The sequence below is a fragment of the Saimiri boliviensis genome, chromosome 2 (genome assembly GCF_048565385.1).
Source record: "Saimiri boliviensis isolate mSaiBol1 chromosome 2, mSaiBol1.pri, whole genome shotgun sequence".
In the NCBI taxonomy this organism is placed as follows: Eukaryota; Metazoa; Chordata; class Mammalia; order Primates; family Cebidae; genus Saimiri; species Saimiri boliviensis.
Window position 1 is genome coordinate 198,227,797 of NC_133450.1, and position 22,710 is coordinate 198,250,506.

At 41.8% G+C, this 22,710-nt stretch overlaps 1 protein-coding gene across 3 annotated transcripts in view; it reads left to right on the top strand.

Moving 5' to 3' along the window:
• The first annotated feature begins 13,712 nt into the window (after positions 1-13,712).
• The window catches only part of SLC44A1 (solute carrier family 44 member 1), a 186,126-nt gene continuing 177,128 nt past the window's right edge, over positions 13,713-22,710 (top strand). For 2 of the 3 annotated variants that reach the window (XM_003925259.4, XM_010336000.3), the window contains exon 1: positions 13,863-13,978. In XM_003925259.4, the coding sequence (XP_003925308.1) occupies positions 13,943-13,978 (36 nt within the window). In that variant the 5' untranslated portion in view covers positions 13,863-13,942. Of the gene's footprint in view, positions 13,979-22,710 lie in introns of all 3 variants that reach the window. The other variant, XM_010336001.3, reaches the window with a different exon arrangement.

Sequence of the window (22,710 nt, forward strand, 5' to 3'; positions counted from 1 at the left end):
GTCTAGATCTCTCGACCTCGTGATCCGCCCGCCTTGGCCTCCCAAAGTACTGGGATTACAAGCTTGAGCCACCGCGCCCGGCCGGTGTACTTCTTTTTAATTAAAACAAAAATTTTTTGAGACAAAGTCTCCCTCTGTCACCCAGACTGAAAGTGTGGTAGTGTGATCTCGGCTCACTGCAGCCTCTGCTGCCTGGGTTCAGGCAATTCTTGTGCTTCAGCCTTAGTAGCTGAGATTATGCTGGTGGCATATGTATGCCACCATGCCCTGCTAATTTTTTTTATTTATTAATAGAGACAGGGTTTCGCCATGTTGTCTAGGCTGGTTGAGAACTCCTGGCCTCAAGGAGTGATCTGCCCACCTCAGGCAGACAGATGAGGCTTTATTGTTTTTTCACATCCTCTGCAGACAAATCACTTCCTATTGCAACAGACTAGGCACTTCTACGGCTCTGCCCTTGGCATAGCACTGCATAGCTCCTGGCAGATAGCAAGCACTCCATACCTGTAAACTATTATTATTTCACTACAGGTCTTTTAAAACTTGAGAGGTTCCCAGGATTGTGCTTTTTGGTTTTTTGTTTTGTTTTGTTTTGTTTTGTTTTCAGAGAGAGAAACAATGACATAGAAATATGACTTCATTCCCCAATACAGAAGTAGTATTATCAGGCTGGGTGAGGTGGCTCATGCCTGTAATCCCAGCACCTTGGGAAGCCAAGGCGGGTGGATCACCTGAGGTCAGGAGTTCCAGACCAGTCTGGCCAACATGATGAAACCTCTTCCCTACTAAAAATACAAAAATTAGCTTGGTGTGGTGGCAGGCACCTGTAACCCCAGCTACTCTGGAGGCTGAGGCAGGAGAATCGCTTGAACCCAAGAGGCGGAGGTTGCGGTGAGCCGAGATCATATCACTGTACTTTGGCCTGGGCGACAGAGTGAGACTCTGTCTCAAAAAAAAAAAAAAAAAAAAAAAAAAAAAAAAAAAAAAGGATTATTTTAAGTTGTTCATTGTTTCTAACTAAAGAATAAGACAATGATGATAACTGTTAATAATTTTGTTGTTCCCGTGTCAAGCATGCCAGATATACCATTGTAACCTTGCCAGGTGCTCTTCCTCATTTAATAATCATGATGCAATGTCACAGATGAGGAGTTCAGAGAACTTCTGTAACTTGCACAAGTTCCCACAGCTAGAATTTGCTGACCTGGTTATCAATCCCACATTTGTCTCACTCCTGATCCCAAGATTGTAACTAGTGTGTCAGGATGTTTGAGTCGCTGACAACAAAAGCAAAGTGAGGAATAAAGGTTTTTGAGCTTTAGGTTCATTTTGAAAATCGAGCCTTGCTTCAAGGAAGTTCACTACTTTTGCCAAGAACCTTGGTTTTTAGATTGTCAATTATTTGTACCAATACTCTCCTAAGCAATTACCCAGGGCCCTGAAGGAATTTATGCACCTCCCCATAGGAAGCAATTTACTTTCCTTTCTCAGGACAAAAACAAGGGCATTTTCTCAGGTCACATAACAGAAATTTTATTTTTTTTCTAAATAATATTAAAATCATAAAGAGGTTCTAATTTTGGAGTTGAGACAAGGATGTTATAATGAGCCAAATGGGCTTTCTCAATAGATTAATAACTGAAGGCACTGGTGCTCACTCTGTATTACATGTGCCTTGACATTTACTTCCTAGAGAGGCACCAACATTTACAGTGCTTTTAAATGCAAGACTGCTCTCAAGCCACAACTTTTAATTCCGCTGTGACATTATCCTTTCCTTTTCCCTGAAGTCATGAATGAGTTGTGCTTGGCAACACATGAAGAAAATTGCTGATATCAGAAAAAGGACTGGTAATAGAATCAGAACTTAAATGCTGGAAGTGTTGGGATCAGGTTACTAAAGTCTTCCCTTTGGCAAAATTTCAACTCGAACTTTCTCTCACTATGGAAGCCCTTGAATTTCCAGGAAGATACTTGTGTTGGCAGAATGAGGGGCAAGAAGAAGAAATGACAAGAATTCAGACTTAAATATTCATTGAAGGTATGTTATATGTCCTGAAGGCTCTTACCTGTGCTTTGACATTTACTTCCTAGAGAGGCGCCAACATTTACAGTGTTTTTAAATACAAGACTGCTCTCAGGCCACAACTTTTTCTCAAACCTGAAGGCTCTCATACTTTTACCTTCACAGCAATCTTATGAGAGTTCTGTTTGTTCTTATTTTATAGATAGGAAAAGGGCCTTTTTTTTTTTTTTTTTTTTTTTTTTGACAGTGTCTCACTTTGTCACCCAGGCAGGAGTACAATGGCATGATCATAGCTCACTGCAGCCTTAACCTCGTGGACTCAAGCAACAATCCTCCCACCTCAGGCTCCTGAGTAGCTGAGACTTCTGGCATGCCCATCATATTGGCTAATTTTTAAGTTTTTGTACAGATGAAGTCCCACCATATTACCCAGGCTGGTCTTGAACTGGACTCAAGCAATCCTCTTGCCTCAAACTCCTAGAGTGCTAAGATTGCAGGCATGAGCCACTCATTCCTGGTGAAAAACTGCTTTTAGCAGAGACTGAGGGACTTGCCCAAGGTCTCACAGCTAGTAGGTAGTAAAATGGATATGTTAGCTCAATTGTCTCAAGTCTAGGGCTTTTCCCATCATGCTACAGCTGCCTCTCCAAACTATGGCCACTTCCATCCCCAACATAGCATTATCAAGTTATGAAAAAAAATCGCATGGACTCTGGCATCAGATAGCTTGAGTCACCTGAATGACTATGTAAAGCTAACCTTGCTACTTAATAGCTATTGGGCAGTAAACAAATCTCTTGGAGCAGTGACAGTGGGAATAATGCTTACCAAATAATCAATTTCTTCTACATTTCATCTACCCTTTGGTTATGTGAGGATATGTGACTAGTAGTAACTAGTAAAATGCAACCAAAAGTGGTATGTGTCATTTGTAGACTGAAGCAGTAAAAATTCCATGGGTAATTATCCAACCTTCTCTTCTTCCAGAAAGGGTTGGAAGAATTCAAGTTACATAGGGTGCAGCTAAAATATCTTAGAAAGCCGGCCACAGTGGCTCATGCCTGTAATCCTAGCACTGTGGGAAACTGAGGCAGGTGGATCACCTCAGGTCAGGAGTTCAAGACCAGCCTGGTCAACATGGCAAATCCCTGTCTCTACTGAAAATATAAAAATTAGCAGGACATGGTGGCATGTGTCTGTAATCCCAGCTACTCGGGAGGCTGAGGCAGGAGAATCACTTGAACCCCAGGAGGTAGAGATTGCAGCAAGCCAAGATTGTGCCACTGTACTCCAGCCTGGGTGACAGAGTGAGATTCCATCTGAAAAAAGTAAAATATCTTAGAGCCTTCATAAGCCTGGGCACCTGAATGATTGCGTAAAGCAGACACTATTATTGCCAACTCTCTCTCTGGACCAACTGCTGTGTCATACATACTGCAATGGAGAAATAAACCTTTCTCCTATTAAACCACCTAGATTTGAGAGTTAATTTGTTATAGCAGCTTAACACAGTCTATCAAGACTATCTTTTATACCTCATTTTACTAATCTCTAAAATAGTAATAATAATTTTTACTTAACAGACTTACTATAAAGATGAAGCAAGACTTTGATATGTTATACCTGAATACATTATCAAACTACCAAGAGGCAAGAAAAAAGTTGAATATATGGCAACCTTGGTGACTTGTTATCTCTCTGTGTTTTTCCCAAAAGTATAGGAAACTGGACTACGTGATCTTTAAAGATTCTGTGCCAGCAACTGCAACATTCTGCTACTTCTCACCTCTAAATTTCTCTTTAATCAGACTTTGTCCATTCAGGTGTTCAACCCAGATTTATCAGTGATGATTCTGTGTCAAACACTGTCCAGGGAATTGACCTCAAGAGTGGTCTATAAGAAGGGACAATCTAGGCTGGGATCATGCCTGTAATCCCAACAATTTGGGAGGCCAAGGCAGGTGGATCACTTGAGGTCAGCCATTCAAGACCAACTTGGTCAACATAGTGAAACCCTGTCTCTATTAAAAACCAAAAAAAAAAAAAAAAAAAAAAAAAAAAGAATTAGCTGGGCATGGTGGCATATACCTGTAATCCTAGCTACTTGGGAGTCTGAGACAGGAGAATCGCTTGAACCAGTGAGGTGGGGGTTGCAGTGAGCCAAGGTCATGCCATTGCATTCCAGCCTGGGAAACAGACCAAGACTTGATCTCAAAAATCATCATCATCATCATCATAAAATTTAAAAGATAAGGGACAGTCTGAATTTCCACTGAATTTAAACTGAGGACAGGGTACACATTTTCTGGGGATAGAAAGAAGATGGCCTGGAGGACCTTAGCATAGTTTCTCTTTCCTGCTTTTGAGGAAGCCATAAATGAAACTCTCCAGGAAGGAGCCTAGGGAAGCTGGTGACAGTCATGAGCAGGCCCTTCGGGAAGGGAACAGCATGTCATTTTTGCTTTACTACTCTTTTAAAATGTCTTTCTACATCCCTGCAACTAGCTGAGGGGGAGTAAGAGAGCAAAGCTGTCAGACCAGCAGCATCTTAATTATGGAGATTAGAAATATTTTATGCAATTGACACAGCCTCTTCTAAATTACATAGTGCTAAGGAAACGCCTCTGTCTAGCACCAATGGAAAAGGAAGAAAGGAGATCTGTGAGAAAGAACAGGTAGATTTTGACAGTTTTTTCAATAAAATAATAATAGGGAAAGAAACTTCAAAAACCAAACTAATACTATACTTTTCATTGCCTTAAACAAATCTCTTAACAGGACTTGAGGTAAGCTGGGAATGACTGCAGCTAAGCTTCAAATTGCTAGTTCAGCAATTTATACAGACCTTGTAGCCCACCCTGCCTCCCCATTCCTCCACATTGCTCTGTAGCACCACACTAGCAGGCAAACTATCAGAGCACTTGGGAAGTAAGTTGGTGGTCAAGTCAGGCTTCATTTCCAGGGAGTCTATGTCCTTTGCTCAGTGGGAGTAATATCAGTTAGTATCCCTGAAGTGGTACCTTGGTATTCTCAAAAAGGTCAATTACTTCCCAAGGCCTAGTAATTTCCTGCCAGGCACAGGAGCATCTGGTTCTATGAGAATTGAGTTCCACTGAAAGCATTCTGAAGACTGAAGGCTTTGGAAAAGAATATGGAAGACTCCTGTCAATCACACTTAGGCACCATTTTTTCTGAATTGAGTAGGGGAGTTGATGACTAGGGGCATAGCTCTAGCACCTACTGTTTTTATTATTTAATCTTTCTTCCCTCTAGTCCTCCCCGTAAGATACCATCACAGTGATCATTTTAAAGCAAAAAGCTCACTGTATTACTACTTTACTCAAAACCCTCTGATTCCTCTTAGCTGTAGGAGGTACAAATTCCAAGGCCTATGAATGCCAGAGGGTAAGGTAGATAGGAGAAACTGGCCCCCGTCAGAAGATACTTTAGTGTTTGAAACTGTGACAAACAGAAGAGCTCATGCCACAATCTCCCAACTGACATGTTCTTCTTACAGTATGACATTGATATTACTCAATGATACAGTTTGGGGAACACTTACAGTCCCTTCCCTTGAATCTGAATGGGCCTGTGACTATAGCAAAGTGATGCTGTGTGCTACCCAAAGCCAGGTTATAAAAGGTAATGCAGTGTTAGCCTGGTCCTCTAAAGATGCTCACTCTGGCCTGGTGTGGTGGCTCACACCTATAATCCCAGCACTTTGGGAGGCCAAGGCAGGTGGATCACCTTAGATCAGGAGTTCAAGACCAGCTTGGCCAACACGGCGAAACTCTGTCTCTACTAAAAATACAAAAATTAACCAGGTCTGGTGGCAGGTGCTTGTAATTCCAGCTACTCGGGAGGCTGAGGCAGGAGAACTGCTTGAACCCAAGAGGTGGAGTTTGCGGTGAGCCCAGATCATGACACTGCCCTCCAGCCTGGGTGGCAGAGCAAGAGTCTGTCTCTAATAATAATAATAATAATAATAATAATAATAATAATAATGCTTTTTTAAAAAAGATGCTCACACTTAGAACTCAGTTACCAAGCTGGGAGGAAACCCAGGTCACATGACAAGGCTCCAAGTAGGTATTCTGGCTGATAGCCAACAGCCAGTATTAACCTCTAGGCATGAGGAAACTTCAAGGTAACTTCTGCCTCATCCAATATCTAAATGCAACCACATGACAACGCTTAAGTGAGAACCGCCTAGCTGGGCCTACTCTGGTCCCCCAACTGTGAGAGCTGATGATTGTTATTGCTTTAAGTCATCAAGTTTTAGTTTGGTTTGTGATACAACAATAGATAACTGGAACATCCAGTAGATCTTATTGATTTCTAAGCCTGCACCTTTGCTTAAGTCATTTTACACCTGAGAGTTCTCTTTTTCTCCCCTCATCTTCACTTATCCAAAGCTACATGTTGGTCAAAAAACAACTGAAACACTATTTCCTTTATGAAGCTTTTCCTAATCATGGCATTTGTGACCTGTTCTTTCCTTGTACTCTGGACACCGTATATGTTCTTCATGATTAACAGGTCATTCCAGAGAACCCCCTCCCTGTTCTTAATGAAATAAAATGTTTTGTTTTCTTTTATTAAAATATTTAAATATAGTTTTGTTTTGTTTTGTTTTTTTTAAAGGTGGGGTTTCACCATGATGGCCAGGCTGGTCTTGAACTTCTGACCTCAGGTGATCCACCCACCTCAGCCTCCCAAAGTGCTAGGATTACAGGCATGAGCCAAAGTGCCTGGCCTAAATATAGTCTTTTAAAAAGCATATGCTTTTGTCAAAACTACAAAAAAATTCAGAAGTTATAATTCAGAACATGTCTCTCTTCTGTCTTGTTCTAGCTCACCACGATTTATCCCCACCTCCTCTCCAAAGGTAACTGTTGTTAACAGATTGGTATATATTCCTCACAGCCTCATCTATATAAACATGCACACATGTGCTCGTGCACACACAATTTACATCACATACACACAACTGACATGAACAGAATTCCATCATAATCCTATTTTGTGAACTACTGTTTTTTAGTTGATGGCATATTTTAGTTATGCATGGCCCATGTCATTAAATACAGGTTGCTCATACTTTTTTTTTTTTTTTTTTTTTTTTTTTTTTTTTTTTTTTTTGAGATGGAGTCTTGCTCTGTCTCCAGGCTGGAGCGAAATGGTGCAGTCTTGGCTCACTGCAACCTCCACCTCCCAGGTCCAAGTGATTCTTCCGCCTCAGCCTCCTGAGTAGCTGTGACTACAAGCGCATGCCAAATGCCCAGCTAATTTTTGTATTTTTAGTAGAGATGGGGTTTGACCATGTTGGCCAGGATGGTCTTGATCTCTTGACCTCATGTTCTGCCCTCCTTGGCCTCCCAAAGTGCTCATACTTTTTAACAGTTGTATAGTGCTTCCTATTTTTTAAGCAATTACTTAACCAATCTTCTGTCTATGGAAATTTAGATTTTTTCTCAATTTTTCCATGTTAAAAACAAGACTGTATTGCTGCTGGATATTCTAAGGGGAAGAATTGCTGGATTAAAAGAATACACCTTTTACATTTTGATACAAATTCATAAATTTCTCCCCAGAAAGAGGGTAACTATTTATATCACCATTAATCATGTGTAGAGTACTATGACCTTCTCTCACACTGGTTATTATTAAGCTTTTAAATCTTTGCCAATATGCTAGTTAAGGAATGATGTCTCCTAATTTTTAAGTTTACAGTTTTATTATTAGTGAGGTGGAGCAACATTTCACATTTTATTAGTTCTTATATTTCTTTCACTGTGGATTTTGTCTGTTATGTCCTTTACTCATTTTTCTGTGGAGTGGCTTTTGTTTTGTTTCAAATAGAAGCTTCTTGTGTATTATGTAAACCTTTATATAGACTTTAAAAGTATTACTAATCTCTTTGTAATTGGTATTTATTTTGTAGTACCTTTTGCATGGAAGAGTTTTAAAAATGTTTATGTGGTTAATCCTATCTGTCTTTTACTAAGGTATTAGGCTAGTGTTATCCAAAGAAAAGCCTTCTATACTTCCAATATTAGAAAAATAAACTTTTTTTTTTTTTTGAGACAAAGTTTGGCTGTATCACCCGGGCTGGCCTGCAGTGGTGCCATCTTGGCTCACTGCAACCTCTACCTCCCAGGCTTAAGCCACCCTCTCATCTCAGCCTCCTGAGTTGCTGGGACTACAGACATACACCATGATGCCTGGCTAATTTTTGTATATTTTGTAGAGACAGGGTTTTGCCATGTTGCCTAGGATGGTCTTGAACTTGTGAGCTCAAGTGATCTGCCTGCCTCAGCCTCCCAAAGTGCTGGGATTACGGATATCTGCCACTGTGCCCAGCCAGAAAAACAAACCTGTTTTATACCAGAAATTTTACAGAAAAAAAAAAAAAAAAAAAAAAAAAGGATTTTTTTTTTTTTTTTTTTTTTTTTTTAGACAGAGTTTCTTTCTTTTTTTTTTTTTTTTTTTGAGACGGAGTTTCGCTCTTGTTACCCAGGCTGGAGTGCAATGGCGCGATCTCGGCTCACCGCAACCTCCGCCTCCTGGGCTCAGGCAATTCTCCTGCCTCAGCCTCCTGAGTAGCTGGGATTACAGGCACGCGCCACCATGTCCAGTTAATTTTTTGTATTTTTAGTAGAGGTGGGGTTTCACCATGTTGACCAGGCTGGTCTTGATCTCTTGACCTCGTGATCCACCCGCCTCGGCCTCCCAAAGTGCTGGGATTACAGGCTTGAGCCACCACGCCTGGCCCCCACCCAAAAAAAGGATCTTTAAAAGTAGTAATCTGATATTTAAAATAAGCTTTCCTTTGAGACATTTTAGGCATTTATAAATCTAAATTCCTAGGGATTCATTGACAAAATTCATTTATTCATTGAATAAATATTTATGAAACATTCCTGGATACCAAAAACTGTTTTCTAGGCATTTGGTACACAGTGGGAACTTGTCTAGTGGAGGTAAGAAAGGGTTAACAGGAAAAAGAGGAGTGTAGCAGCATTTGTTTAATTAAAAAAAAAAATCAATCTTTGTGGACCTCCTTTAAGCTTATATAGCATGTGAACTTTTCCCTTTCATTAAATTTAAACTATACCCTGTTCTTGGTTTAAATATCTTTCCACACCTTAAGAATGATCTAAAGGCAAGGAGTGTACTTTGTCTTTGAATCCCAGGGACTTAGGTAGGTATTCGGTTCATTATAATGGCTCAAGAAATGTAGTTAAATAAATAGATTTCCCTGCTTTACAAATGTCTTCTTTCCTTCTCAAATTAATGCTCATAAACCTGCTTCTATTTCCTCCTCTTCCTCATCCCACTATCCCCCCAAAAAAGCCAGCACTAATTTTATGTTGGAAACAGCTCACATCCCTGAGGACTGACGCTTGAGCACAGGCTACTTAATCAAAATCTAACATGTTTAGCTCATAGAAAGCAGTCAATACAAAAATTATTAAATGAATTGAATGATTACAATTTTTTTAAAAAAGTCGTTTGGAAAAGTAGTAGGGAGAAGCTACACCTCTCTAAACAGAAGTTCTAGAAAGCATTTAAAGAGAATTCATACATTGTTTGATCTTGCAACAAAAATCCAAGTGAAACCACAAATGAAAGCCAGAGGTATTAATTAACACTGGAGGAATGTCAACTTACAAGTGTGAGCAGAAACAAAGTTGCAGAGCTAAGGACTTAAGAATTGCCAGTCTTGCTAATACAATGTTGTCTTTTTCTATTGCATGCCTGAGTTCTTTTCAGGTAAAGTGGATTTCTAACTTCTGGTTTAACTGGGAGGCTGAGATATATTTCTAACTTCTCAAATAGAGACCTGCTCTTGCCTCTCTAGCAATGAATGAACAGTTACATTGGTTACAATTAGTTTTTGCTTTTGGAGCATCTCCCAGGGGTGATATGTGAATGCTCAGGAGGAAGAGGTTGTGAGGCAAATCTGGAAGCTAGGGCTCTGCTGAAGCAAATATGCTCTTGTGGGATGTGACTGTGAGCACAGTATGTGCTAAAACGTAAATAACACAGCCAAAGCACCAAATGCCATAGTTTTTAAATTAAGAGGACAATTCTGAGCCGTTATATACCTATAGAGATGCATTTATATTTCTGTTACCCGAAAACCTGAAATCATGTGAACAATGAGTTGGGCTTTATTAAAATCATTGGAAAGACCATTAATTCAATGTTTTCCCTCAGTGAGTGGCCAGCACCAAGCCCTCCATCTGAAGCTCGAACCCTTGGAATTCACAAGGCCAATTATGCAATACTAGACCATTGGGAAGCATTTCTGGCTGGCTCAGCTGGTGATCCGATTTTACCCTCCAGCACCAAGATTGATAGACCTTATAATTTTATCCTGGTTAGTGCAGATGCTGTTTTTACATAAGTTTTATAAAAACTTCCTCTTTTTCCCAAAAGAAAAAGAACAACCTAAGCCCCTTTGAAAGGGCTTGCCCTGACATCTCACCATAGTGAGATGAGTACCCTGATCACTGGCTTCAGAAAAAAAAAATCCCTTTTGTGATTTCTGAGTTTGCTGTTTTTTAATTTCATTGAATGCTGTGTATACTTGTTTATGAGAAAGAGTGAAAAGGAATAGTAATTTGCCCCTCTCTCATTTTACAAGGCTTTTTTTTTTAGCCTGAGGGGGATGGGAAAGAGACTCATTCTTAGAAGGTACAGGATATCAGTGCAAGAAATGTTAGTTTCCCTGAGGCTAATGATGAGGTATAATTTTGAAACATCACATTCATATGCATATATGGTGCATACATACATAATTAGTGTGTTTACAAAGCACCTTGCAGAATCTTAGAACTCTTAGTTCTATTAACTTTAAAGAGGAAACCAAAGTTCAGATCAGTCAAGCACAAGGGACTGTGGTTGCTTTCAGTTATATTCACATTATCTATGTCTAGGAAAGAGATTTCCAAAAAAGTAAAATATATTTTATGAAGCACTGCCACAGTCTGTTACACATTTATCTGCTTCTACAGTTCCAGTTACAGAATAAGCACTAGCTACTCTATGGAACAACAGCACTAGCCAAAAAGATTTTTCTAATCTGAGAGAAATGCTCCCATATTGACTCTGCTAAGAGAAACAACTCCCCTTTCCTTGACAATAAAGGAGGAAGACAGATGGCTTCTTGTTTAGGACTGTAATTTTACTTTCAGCCTCCTCCCTGAGTTAAAAACAAGATGTACTTTTCTGGCTTTGAGGGAAAAATCTCAAGGGAATGTTTTTTATTCCTGGCTGCACTGAATAATTCAACAAACATTTGAGAGAGCTGAGGGAGATACAAAAGAGAAAATACTTTTCCTTGTTCTCAGGGAGTTTACAATCTAATTCTGGAGTTTACAACCAGAATTGGGACTAGAACCAATAGAGTTTTATGTCTTCACTTGTATTTATTGGTCTAATGGTTGCCGGAAACATGTAGGATTCGCCAGCTCCGTGGTATGGTGGACCCTCTGATCAAACTGAAAGGAAACTAGGAAGAAAGCAGAATTCAAGATTTCAAGCAGCTGGGTACTTGCTGACCTAGCAGCACATTTTTACGTTATTTAATCTTGACCACAAGACTTTGCAGTCATACCTGCTACCAGCATTTCACAGCAGAGGACAATGAGATTTGGAGAAGTAACTGCGTCCACAGTCACAAACTCAGGAAATGGCACAGGAAAACACCAATTAGAATTCTTCTCTGGCCCTTTCTGTTGCTGTCCCCTTACAGACTCCCATTCCAACTTTCCTTTGCTTAAATTCCCTTTCAATGTACGTAAAGTCAACTGAATTCGGTGTTCTTTTCTTCCCTTTAAAGTACTCCTTAACACTTGATATCTCATATTTGGTGAATCAGTCCTTTTGGAAGTCTCACTCCCTAGCATCTTTACAAATCAACTTACTTCCTTTTCTGAGTCTGTCTTTAGAGACATTCTTTGACAAGATGAAAGGAGATGCGAAGGTTATAACATTTCCTGACAATGTGGTTCTCTTAACATTAATCATTATCGTTAGTTTTATTTTTCTTTCACTTTTTTTTTTTTTTTTTTTTTTTGAGACAGGGTCTCCCTCTGTCGCTCAGGCTGGAGAGAAATGGAGCAGTCTCGGCTCATTGCAACCTCCACCTTCTGGGTTCAAGTGCTTCTCCTGCCTTAGCCTTCCAAGTAGCTGGGATTACAGGCACCTGCCACCACGCCTGGCTAATTTTTTTTTTTTTTTTTTTTTTGAGACGGAGTTTCGCTCTTGTTACCCAGGCTGGAGTGCAATGGCGCGATCTCGGCTCACCGCAACCTCCGCCTCCTGGGTTCAGGCAATTCTCCTGCCTCAGCCTCCTGAGTAGCTGGGATTACAGGTACGTGCCACCACGCCCGGCTAATTTTTTGTATTTTTAGTAAAGACGGGGTTTCACCATGTTGACCAGGCTGGTCTTGATCTCTTGACCTCGTGATCCGCCCGCCTCAGCCTCCCAAAGTGCTGGGATTACAGGTTTGAGCCACCGCGCCCGGCTTAATTTTTGTATTTTTAGTAGCGTCAGGGTTTCGCCTTGTTGGCCAGGCTGGTCTTAAACTCTGACCTCAAGTGATCCACCTGCCTCAGCCTCCCAAAGTACTAGGATTACAGGCGTGAGCCACCGCGCCCGGCCATTTCTTTCACTTTTTAACTGTTTTCACCTCACACTGTATTTCCTAACGACTCTTTTGTAGTGGCAAATTTCTTGAAGGTACTGACCATGTCTACTTTAACTTGTTACTACTTCCTTGAGTCTATTGGTTTAGCAGCAGGAACTTGGTAAGTCTCTTTTGTTCGTCTTTATTCCCAGTACCGGTTACTAGAACTTAGCATGTCTTCGGTAAGTATTTTTAATATCAATAAATGAATGTCCGCTTATTGTTTTTTGTAGACTATCCTGTATAAGAAAGTTTAGCTTAGATCCAATATGGCTTTGACTGGCGAGCCTGGATAACTTTTTGCCTTTTCCTTAATTCTGGCTCTTTATTCCCATTTCAACCTTGGGGACGTTTCATTAGGTTCTTGGTCCCTTTCAAGGCTCAGCTTCCACAACAGCAAAATAGGGACAGTAGCAACAGATGCTTGTTTCTTCCCGTCTTCTATCACCAATTCCTTCTCCAGGAAAGGTTTCTTGTCTACGCCTTCCTCTGGAGAGAGAGAGAAAAAAAAACAGCGACGGAGCTGTAGGAGGCCATCAGGACCCTCGGTTGCGCGCCCAGCGGGAAGGGTCTGAAGTCCCGCCTGCCTCCGGAGTCTGGAAGCAACCCGGCCCCTTCTCGGCAGCGAGTCGGCCGGTCTTCGGCTGCCTCCGTCCGCGCCGCCCGCTCGCCTCGAGGCCGAGCGCTGCCTCGGTGCCACCGCTAAATGAGCCCGGCGCCGCGCAGCCTCTGACACGCGCGGAAGGGCCCGGCCTCGTTCTGGCTGCCGCCGCCCTGCCGCCCGCGCGGCGCTGCACTGGGGGCGGGGAGTCTGATGGGAGACGCGCGCGGCGCTGAGGAGGCGGCGGCCCGGGAGAGGGAGCGGGAGAGGGACTGGGCGCGGGAGGCGGGAGGCGGGGGACAGAGGGAGGCGCCGCCGCCGCCGCTGCCCGCCCCTTTCCGCTGGGGAGCAGCTGCAGCAGCAGGAGCAGAGCAGGAGCCGCGCAGCCGCCGCCGCCGCCGCCGCCGCCGCCGCCGCCGGGGGATGTGGCCGGCGCCTGCCCCGAGCCGCGCCGTCCCTTGAGTACCAGCCGCTGCCGCCGCCGCCGCCGCCGCTGCCGCCGAGCCGTGCAGGGCCAGGCCGCGCCCTCCCCGGGCGCCCGCCGGCTCGCATGCCGAGGGGCTCCGGGGCGTAGCTGCGCGCCCGGCGCCGCCTCCGGGCTCCTTCGGCCCCGCCATGGGCTGCTGCAGCTCCGCCTCCTCCGCCGCGCAGGTGAGGGGCTCCCGCCTCCCGGCCGCCCGCCCGGATGCCTCCCTTGCTCCGCGACGCGCAGCGGGCGCCCGCCGCCCGTTGCCTCTCGCTGTCCCCAGCCTCCCCTGAGCGCACCGTGCAGTCCAAAGATCCCCACTCCGCCTCTCGCTTCCCCGGGTCCCGCTGATGCCCGCGCGCTGGCTCCGCGGCTGCCGACTCGCAGGCGCCTCTGCGCGGCCCCCGGTGCGCCCTCGGCGGCCCCTTCCCCACTCGGCCCCCTCCTCCCAGTCACACCTGAGCGGCCCGTCCCGCCCGCCGGCAGGTAGAGGCTGCACTGGCGCCTCCTCTGCCCCAGGTGGCATCCCCTTCCCTGGTCTTCCGGGCCTGGCTCCTCTCTTCCACCTCCTTGGAGTCTCCCCGCCATCCGCCGCCTGTTTTCTGTGCTCCTCGCAGCTGTACCCCCAGCAAGGGCTCTTCACCTCTCCCACCGAATTCCAGTTTCTGCTTCATTAGCTATTCGGTCCCTTTTCTCTTGCCCGTCGCCCGCCGGTTGGGTTCAGGTGTTTCAGCGGGTCCCGGAGCCCTTCCACGGCCCGCTCTGCAGACCTCGCTTGCTCGCTCGCACCCCATCCCCCCTTCGTGCCGTGACCCGGGCCCCGCGGCCTCCCCGCACTCGGAGGCCCCTGCGGGAGCGCTGGCTCTGGGCTGGGAAGGAGATTGGGCACCTGGTGGGTGACGGGAGCGTTACGGAAACTCCCTCTTTGTTGCTAGTGTAACAGGAGGAAGAGGTTCCGAATTTAGTTTTTCTGTGGGCACTGGCTGAATGTTGTCGCTGAGGGCTGAGATGCAGAGATTTCTCCCAGCTTCCACCCTGCCCCCATCCAAATTTCGCTAACCTCCTTCTCTCGGATCCGAGCCCTTAACCTGGGTGGAAATGTTCAGACAACTGTACGAGGATCAAATGTAATAGAACTTGACTGCTGGCCACTAATAACTGAGAGGACCTGTTTGTAAATTACCTAATTTAGTGGATTAGTGAGTGTATTTACAAATACGATATAAAGCAATCAGGAATACTGCATCAAACTGTCTTGTGGTGGTGTATGAAAAATAGGCTCTGACAACGCCTGGGATGTAATCTCACCAGTTTCATTAGCGTAGAATTTAACTGTGTCTTTGATTTGTTTGTTTTAGGGGTAGAGAAGGGCTCTTGTTTTTAGAAATAAAGGATGATTGGTTCTTGGTGAAGAAAAATTGCTAGTTTGAGGGGGAAAAAATTCCTGTAGCGATCTAGCATCTGTGATAATGCCAGAAGTGTTTTTGCTGCTGCTAAATGACTATATATAACTCAGTTTTAAATAACCTGCATACTTGTTCTGAAAATCTGAGATCTGCTAGAGAGAAAATGACTAGCATTGCAGATGAATGGGGGACATTTATGTTTTATTAGGTATCCATCCTGTCATCCTATTCTTCCAGTCCTTTTTTGTCCCCCAATGTTTGCTTACCCATTTGCTTTTTTTTTTTTTTTTTCTACTAGTAGTATAGTCAGGCTTATTGGTGTAGTTAAATATTATTATTCAGTTATAGTAGCACAGGAAAACTATATGTAGAGGTGTTAGGAAGGAGACACTTGGTATATCAGAGTTTTCATATTAATATACAAAGGTGTAGAATTACAAATAACTTTCAACTGGTTAGGAATTGAGGGGTTCTAGTTGGTTGCTGTTCATCTAATATTTATTTAAATATAATTTTCGCCAAAAAGGTGTTTTTCAGATTGCCTTTCTTTTTAGAATTCGGTTGATTTACATTCTGTTTCGATGGCGAAATGCCCTTAAGACAGAAAAGTATTGATAGTTTATGGATGGTTTGTTCAGTGCATGAACAATTAAATTTGGGAGGGATGGGTGCTGCACTGGAACTCTGCTTTACAACAGGTAGTCTTACATTTGTCTAGCTCCACGTCATACTTTTTAGAATGCTATCGTATACGTTTTCTTTTCTTTTACCTCTTCTCAGTGCAGAACATACCATGTTCTACAGATAAGATGCATGTCATGCACCCAAGGGGTGCATTTTTTTCCTGTGGATTCCTATAACCAATCAACAGCTGTCACATGCCTTTTAAGTTCAGCTTTAGGGACTTGTAGTGTTCAGTGGAGCATTGAGGAACAGGTTTTGTGCCTAAGAGCTGTTTTTTTTTTTTTTTTTTTTTCTTATTTGAGATTTTTGGCATCCTTCTTCATTTGTGAAATGTTAATAATCTGCTGGCATTTTAACTCTCCTTTCAGTAGCATCACCAGTTTTAGAACACTGTTGTTCCTATATGTGTTTTGAAGCAAAATAGGGTTGCAATTCCACATCTTCTCCAGCCTCTCTTAGGCGTCTCAAATGTTCAAATATATTTTCTTTTTCTTCTTGTTTATTTTTTTAAGACAGAGTTTTGCTTTTGTTGCCCAGGTTAGAGTGCAATGGTGCGATCTCGGCTCACTGCAACTTCTGCCTCATGGGTTCAAGTGATTCTCCTGCCTCAGCCTCTCAAATAGCTGGGATTATAGGCATGCATTACCTCACCTGGCTAATTTTGTATTTTTAGTAGAGAAAGGGTTTCGCCATGTTGGTCAGGCTGGTTTTGTACTCCTGACCTCAGGTGATCCACCTGCCTCAGCCTCCCAAAGTGCTGTTGTTACAGACATGAGCCACTGCACCTGGCCAGGGGTCTCAAATGTATTTTCACATAGAATATGTTTGTTTCATCCCGTCTACTGGATTGTGAGCTTCTTGAGCATAGGAACTGTTTTTGTTTTCCTTATCTGTGTATTCACTGCAGTGCCTCACTGTACCTTGTGTGTAATAGTCGCTCAGCAGTAGTCACCGGAGGGAATACATACACATATATTTGAACCTCTGGCTGGCAAGTGGCATCAAATGTGAATCTAGACCTGACCCTTCTTCTGTTTGAATTCCATGGGCTGGTTGACTAATTCTGCCAAGCCATCCTCTTCTGAACTCAAACCTGGACTGTTTAAGTTAAAATTTACCTGCCTTTCCTATATTCCTTCTTATTCTTTTCATGGTACCATCAGCTTGCAGAATTGTGCAAAGTTTTCCTTTGCTCCTGATGACTTGCTTAATGTGTCTGTTTGGAGCAGTGGCTATAACATCTTAAAAGAGCTTGTCTGCAAACTCTAATGATGACCTACACAACACATCAAAACACTGTGCTTTGAGGTAATCTTCAGTTCAGCTTAGCTTTTCTCAGCAGTATCTTTAGCAACTTTAAAGCTCTGGCAGGTTTTATCAATGTAAATAAAATGCATTTTCTTTTTGTGGCAGGGATTCACTTTTGAAATATAATTTATTTTCCTTTACAGTCTCTTGCTGTGTTGTAGATTCTCATAAAAGTTTGTGGTCTTCCAAACTTTCATCTCTTGTAATCTGTCCTGGTATTATTTTCATTTTCTTGGCAGTGTCTGGGTATCATAATTTTCCATCCAAATAATTATACTGTCTTAGGATTTAGATCAAAGAAAAGTGTCACATTCTATACGAGTATTTCATTGCTAGATGAGCAAATTATTGGCAAAATAATTTGTTCTGTATTAGCTATGTACATCTAATAATCTTAAAAGTGTGTAGTGAGTCAGGGCTCTTAAAAGAACTTTTAAAATTATTTTTAAAAGATTAGTGGCCATTACAAATTATTTACTAATATGGGTAAAAACCAACACGTGATAGTCTTTGCCTAAAAGCCTTTTGAGGTGAACATAAAAGTAAGATAGTCTTGAGTTTCTTTTTCCAGTACTAATCCTCCCTAAGACTCTTATAATTTTGTTCCCATCTCCCTATAATTCGTTTGTTCTGTTATAACCTGACATAATTTCTATCCTTGTAATGTTAAACTTCAAAGTTCACTTGTAAATCTTCAGATTTATTAAATGCTCTTTCCCATTGACAAACCAGTTTGAATGAATCTTTTGAAAGATTACTTAGCAAATTGCCATAAGTCTTTGTCCTTAATGGCTTGATCATTATTTCTCACAGCAGTGCTTTGGAGGCAAGGAGATTTTGCAAGTTCTGTGAAGTTCTATGTCCTTCAGTTCTAACCTTAGAAATTGTGAGAGGGATGGAGGAGACTCTTTCGAGTTGAATAAACTGCATCTTGTCTGTCTAGCTTTAGGAGACTTTTGTCCACTGTCTCATCCCATGGTCTTCAAATTGAAGGCTGTATAGTAACTGTCTTTTTCTAGCTCTCACATTCTGTTTTGGAAGTAAAAAAAACGATCCAAAGTGGCTTACAAATGCTGGTTAATATTTGCATATGCTAACTGTGCTTTAACAGAATTTTAATAATACTGTCATCTATAGCAGCTTTGTGGAGTTTGAAGTCAGATGGTAAAAATTAAATTTGAAGAGTATAGTGGGAATTACCAGCAGAGACTAAGTTGCTCAATTAAATTATGACCTGCAAAGTAAACTTGCTCTAACTGGAACAGAAATCACGACATGAAGCCTTTTTTTTCTTTCATCTTCTGAATACTGTGCTGTTAGCATAGAAGATCCACTCCTCAAAATATGTAAATCAAAGTTAGTGTCCAAATTGGAAAATAATGTAGAAATGGTATTTAATTTTATTTTTTAAGATGGAGTTTCACTCTCAGCGCCCAGGCTGGAGTGCAGTAGCATCATTTTGGCTCACTGCAACCTCTCCTTCCTCGGTTTAAGTGATTCTCCCGCCTCAGCCTCCCAAGTAGTTGGGATTACAGGTGCTCGCCACCACACCCAGCTAATTTTTCTTTCTTTCTTTTTATTTTTGCTTTTTTAATAGAGATGGGTTTTTACCATGTTGGTCAGGCTCATCTTGAACTCCTGACTTCAGGTGATCCACCTGCTTCGGCTCCCAACTGGGATTGCAGGCATGAGCCATCACGCTGGGCCAAGAAATGGTAATTTTTTTTTGTATAGCTGTTTTCCACAACCATTTTCATGTTTTAATTCCTATAGTAACTCTGAAGTTAATTTTGCTTCCATGTTACAGCTAAAGAAATTGAGACTTGAGGATTAGGAAACGGCTGAAGACACAGAGATACTAGGTGATTGATTTAAACTTAATCACAGATCTTCTGAATCTGAGTCCTGTGCTTCCCTCAGTTCACATGCATAATTCCCAAATCTTTTTTTTTTTTTTTTTGAAATGGAGTCTTGCTCTGTTGCCCAGGCCGGAGTGCAATGGCATAATTTCAGCTCACTGCAACCTCTGCCTCCTGAGCTCAAGTGATTCTCCTGCCTCAGCCTCCCAAGTAACTAGGATTATAGGCACGTGCCACCATGCCTGGCTATTTCTTCTCTTTTTTTTCCTTTTTTTTTTTTTTTTGTTTGGATTTTTAGTAGAGACGGAGTTTCACCGCATTGGCCAGGCTGGTCTCAAACTCCTGGCCTTAAGTGATCTGCCCTCCTTGGCCTCCCAAAGTGCTGGGATTACACACATGATCCACTGCGCCCAGCCAATTCCCAAATCTTAAATTGCAGCTTACTTCTTTTTTTTCTCTCTCTTTTTTTTTTTTTTTTTTTTCCTGAAACAGGGTCTCGATCTGTCACCCAGGCTAGAGTGCAGTGACGTGATCATAGCTCACTGCAGCTTCAATCTCCCAGGCTCAAGTGATCCTACCACCTCTGCCTCCTGAGTAGCTGGGACTATAGGCATGAGCCCACACTTGGCAATTTTTTAAAATGTTTTAAATTTTTTATAGAGACAGGATCCCACTGTGTTGCCTAGGCTGGTCTCAAACTCATGGGCTCAAACAATCCTCCCACCTTTGCCTCCCAAAGTGCTAGAATTATAGGTGTGAGCGACTACACCTGGTCTACTTTTTTATCTTTAAAAAAGGTTTACTTAATAAAATTTTGAATTAAATAATTTCCAAGCTAAATTTCATGTCACCATTTTGAACTTCCTGCAGTTGCCATCTGGAGAGTAGCATGGTACAGCAAAGCTACTCCACTTAGAATGCTTGCAGGCTTCACAGATACTATACCATCAAATACTGTTTGATGCAGTAACAGGGCAATCATTTAAAAATGTTGCAGGCCTGGGAAAATTATTTGTAAAAATATATTCTACTCCCAGTAATTGGTTAATAGTTTTTCTATGCTCCCCTTTCCCCACTCAGACTGCAAAGAAATAATAAAATATTTCAATTTTGTAATTTTGCCTCAGATTTTTGGGACTATAGGGGATATAAGAGATAAACCCACTATTACTTTTCTGTTGATCTAAACTAGAATTTAGGAATATGAAGTAGTCTGAGGTCAGAGAGATACATTATGAGGTAGCTGGGATCAGAAACCTGCTTAGTCTGTTAATCTCTTGTCCTTTCTGTAGTACAGTACTATTAATTCTTAATGTCTTAGGCTTTCTCCTCCTTTCAGCCTTGGCTACATGTTAGAATCACTTGGAGAAGTTTACAAAACACTGATGCCTGGGTCCTATTCCCAGATATTCTTATGTATTGGTTCAGGACTGCTGGCTGAGCATCAAAAAAATATTTTTTCTTTTTTATAACTGCTTCTTGCAGAGCAGGGCTAACTCATAGCAGTGCACCCAGAGTAGCCAGCATCAAAATGTTTAAAAGTTCCCCTGGTAACCCTCATGTGTCACCAAGGATGAAAGCCACTGTTCCTTATCCTTTCTGTAGGTAATTTCATCCCTTGTATGGTTTCAGTTACAATCTGTATGCTAACAGTTCCCCAACTAAATTACTGTTCTGGTCTCTGATCCTTATATGCAACTGATTAATTAGCATTTACACTGGAATATTGTACAGGCAACTCAAACTCAGCATGTTTAAATCTGACCTCAAAATTGTACCCCTCACCCCCAGCTTTTTCAGTACTTTATCTCTGGTTCCCTGAATGATACCAGTGTCCTGGTTGTGGAAACTGGAGACTTGAGTTCTTTAGAGAACCTGTCTTTCACTCTTCTATATCTGGTCTCCACATCTTGCCTCTTTGACTTTCTCAACGTCACTACCAGCACTCTGGTTCAAGCCTCTATCATCTCCAGCCCAGTACCTTGGTTACAGATCTCTTTGTAACTGTTCATGCTCCCTTCTGAAATTTCCTCATATTACAATCTTCGTGATCTTTGAAAAATCCCAAGCCAATTGTGTTCCTCTCTGACTTAAAACCCTTTAATGGTTTCCCATTGCTCTTAGGACAAAGACCAGAACCCCTAACCCTGGACAAGAAGACCCTGTGTGGCTGTTCTCCATCTGTCTACAGGTTCATCTTGTGCTGTGCTTATCTTTGCTCATTGCACTCCAGCCTCACAGATTCTTCAGTTGGTCATATTCCTTCTTCTCTGAGGGCTTTTGCATATGTGGTTCACTTGTCTAGAAGTCTTCTTGCTTTTCTCCCTGGCTTTTGGCTGATTGCTTTAAGTTTCAGTCTAAAAGTCACTTCCTTGGAAAAGTCTTTTCCGATCCCTTCACACTAGGCCATGTCTCCTCATTAAACTCTCATGGTCTTAGGTGTTTTCCCTGTGAGCACTTAAAGCAGTAAATACATAATTTTACAGTTAATATTAATGTCTAGACTAGGAGTTGGCAAACTACAGCCCATGGACCAAATCTGACCTGCTACCTGTTTTTGTATGGCTTGCAAGCTAAGAATGGTATTTACATTTTTAAGTGGTTGAAACAAATCAAAAGAATATTATTTCATGAGAAATGTATTTCATAAATTATGAAATTTTAATTTCAGTGTTCACAAGGTTTTATTGGGACACAGTCATACTAATTCATTTACTTGCCTGTAGCTGCTTTCATGGCAGGGTTGAGTGGTTGTGACAAAGGCCTTATGACCTGCAAGCATAAATATTTACTCTGTGTCCCTTTACAGAAAATGTTTGCTGACCCTTGCTCTAGCCTGAGTTGATGAAGAGAGGGGTCATGTTTGCTTTCTTTATTGCTATCTTGGTGCTTAGCTGGTACCATACATGCTAGGTCTTCATGAAATACTTGGATGAATTAACAAATATTCTCTTTCCCTCCGTGGATAGAAGTGATTGAACTCCTACCATAGAACTTTGGGGTTTAAAAATTCAATATAAAATTTAAAAAAAGATTCTTCTTTAGAAGATTCTTAACAGAATTTTCAACAGCTCTCTGAAGCAGCTTGTCTGTTGAAGGTATACATGTCATATACAAAGCAAGTATAAAGGTGTAAGTTACTGGATCAAGATGGATGTGAAAAGGCTAGTGCACTCCAGTAATGGGCCAGTCAGATTTACAGTGCTGATGTTTTTATAGCAAGCACAAATGGATGAAACTTTATGGCAAGCATTGTAAAGAAAAGATGTTTGAGCTGGTGAAAAATTTAAGTCATTAAAGAGTTGGACATTGTTATCTCTGCTATGGGAATTCACTCTGTGAAAATGGTTAAAGTTTTTGATACAGTAATATTTTTTCCTTTTTGGTAATTTTTGTTTTCTCATTTATTTGGAATATAGTATAGTGTAATGTTCCAATTTCGAATTTATGCATTGTATCAAATTTAGTAATCTTTTTGGCAATTTAAAAAACTGATTTGCATTTTTCAGTATGTTTTATTATACTCAATAAAGGGGTGCCAGTTTATTTCCTCTGGGGGACTCTTTTGTAACTGTATAATATGATAATGTTGTATAATAGGGTTCATTTAACAAACATTTGGTTGATAGAAACCACTGGAATTTATTTTTGTGTGTGTGT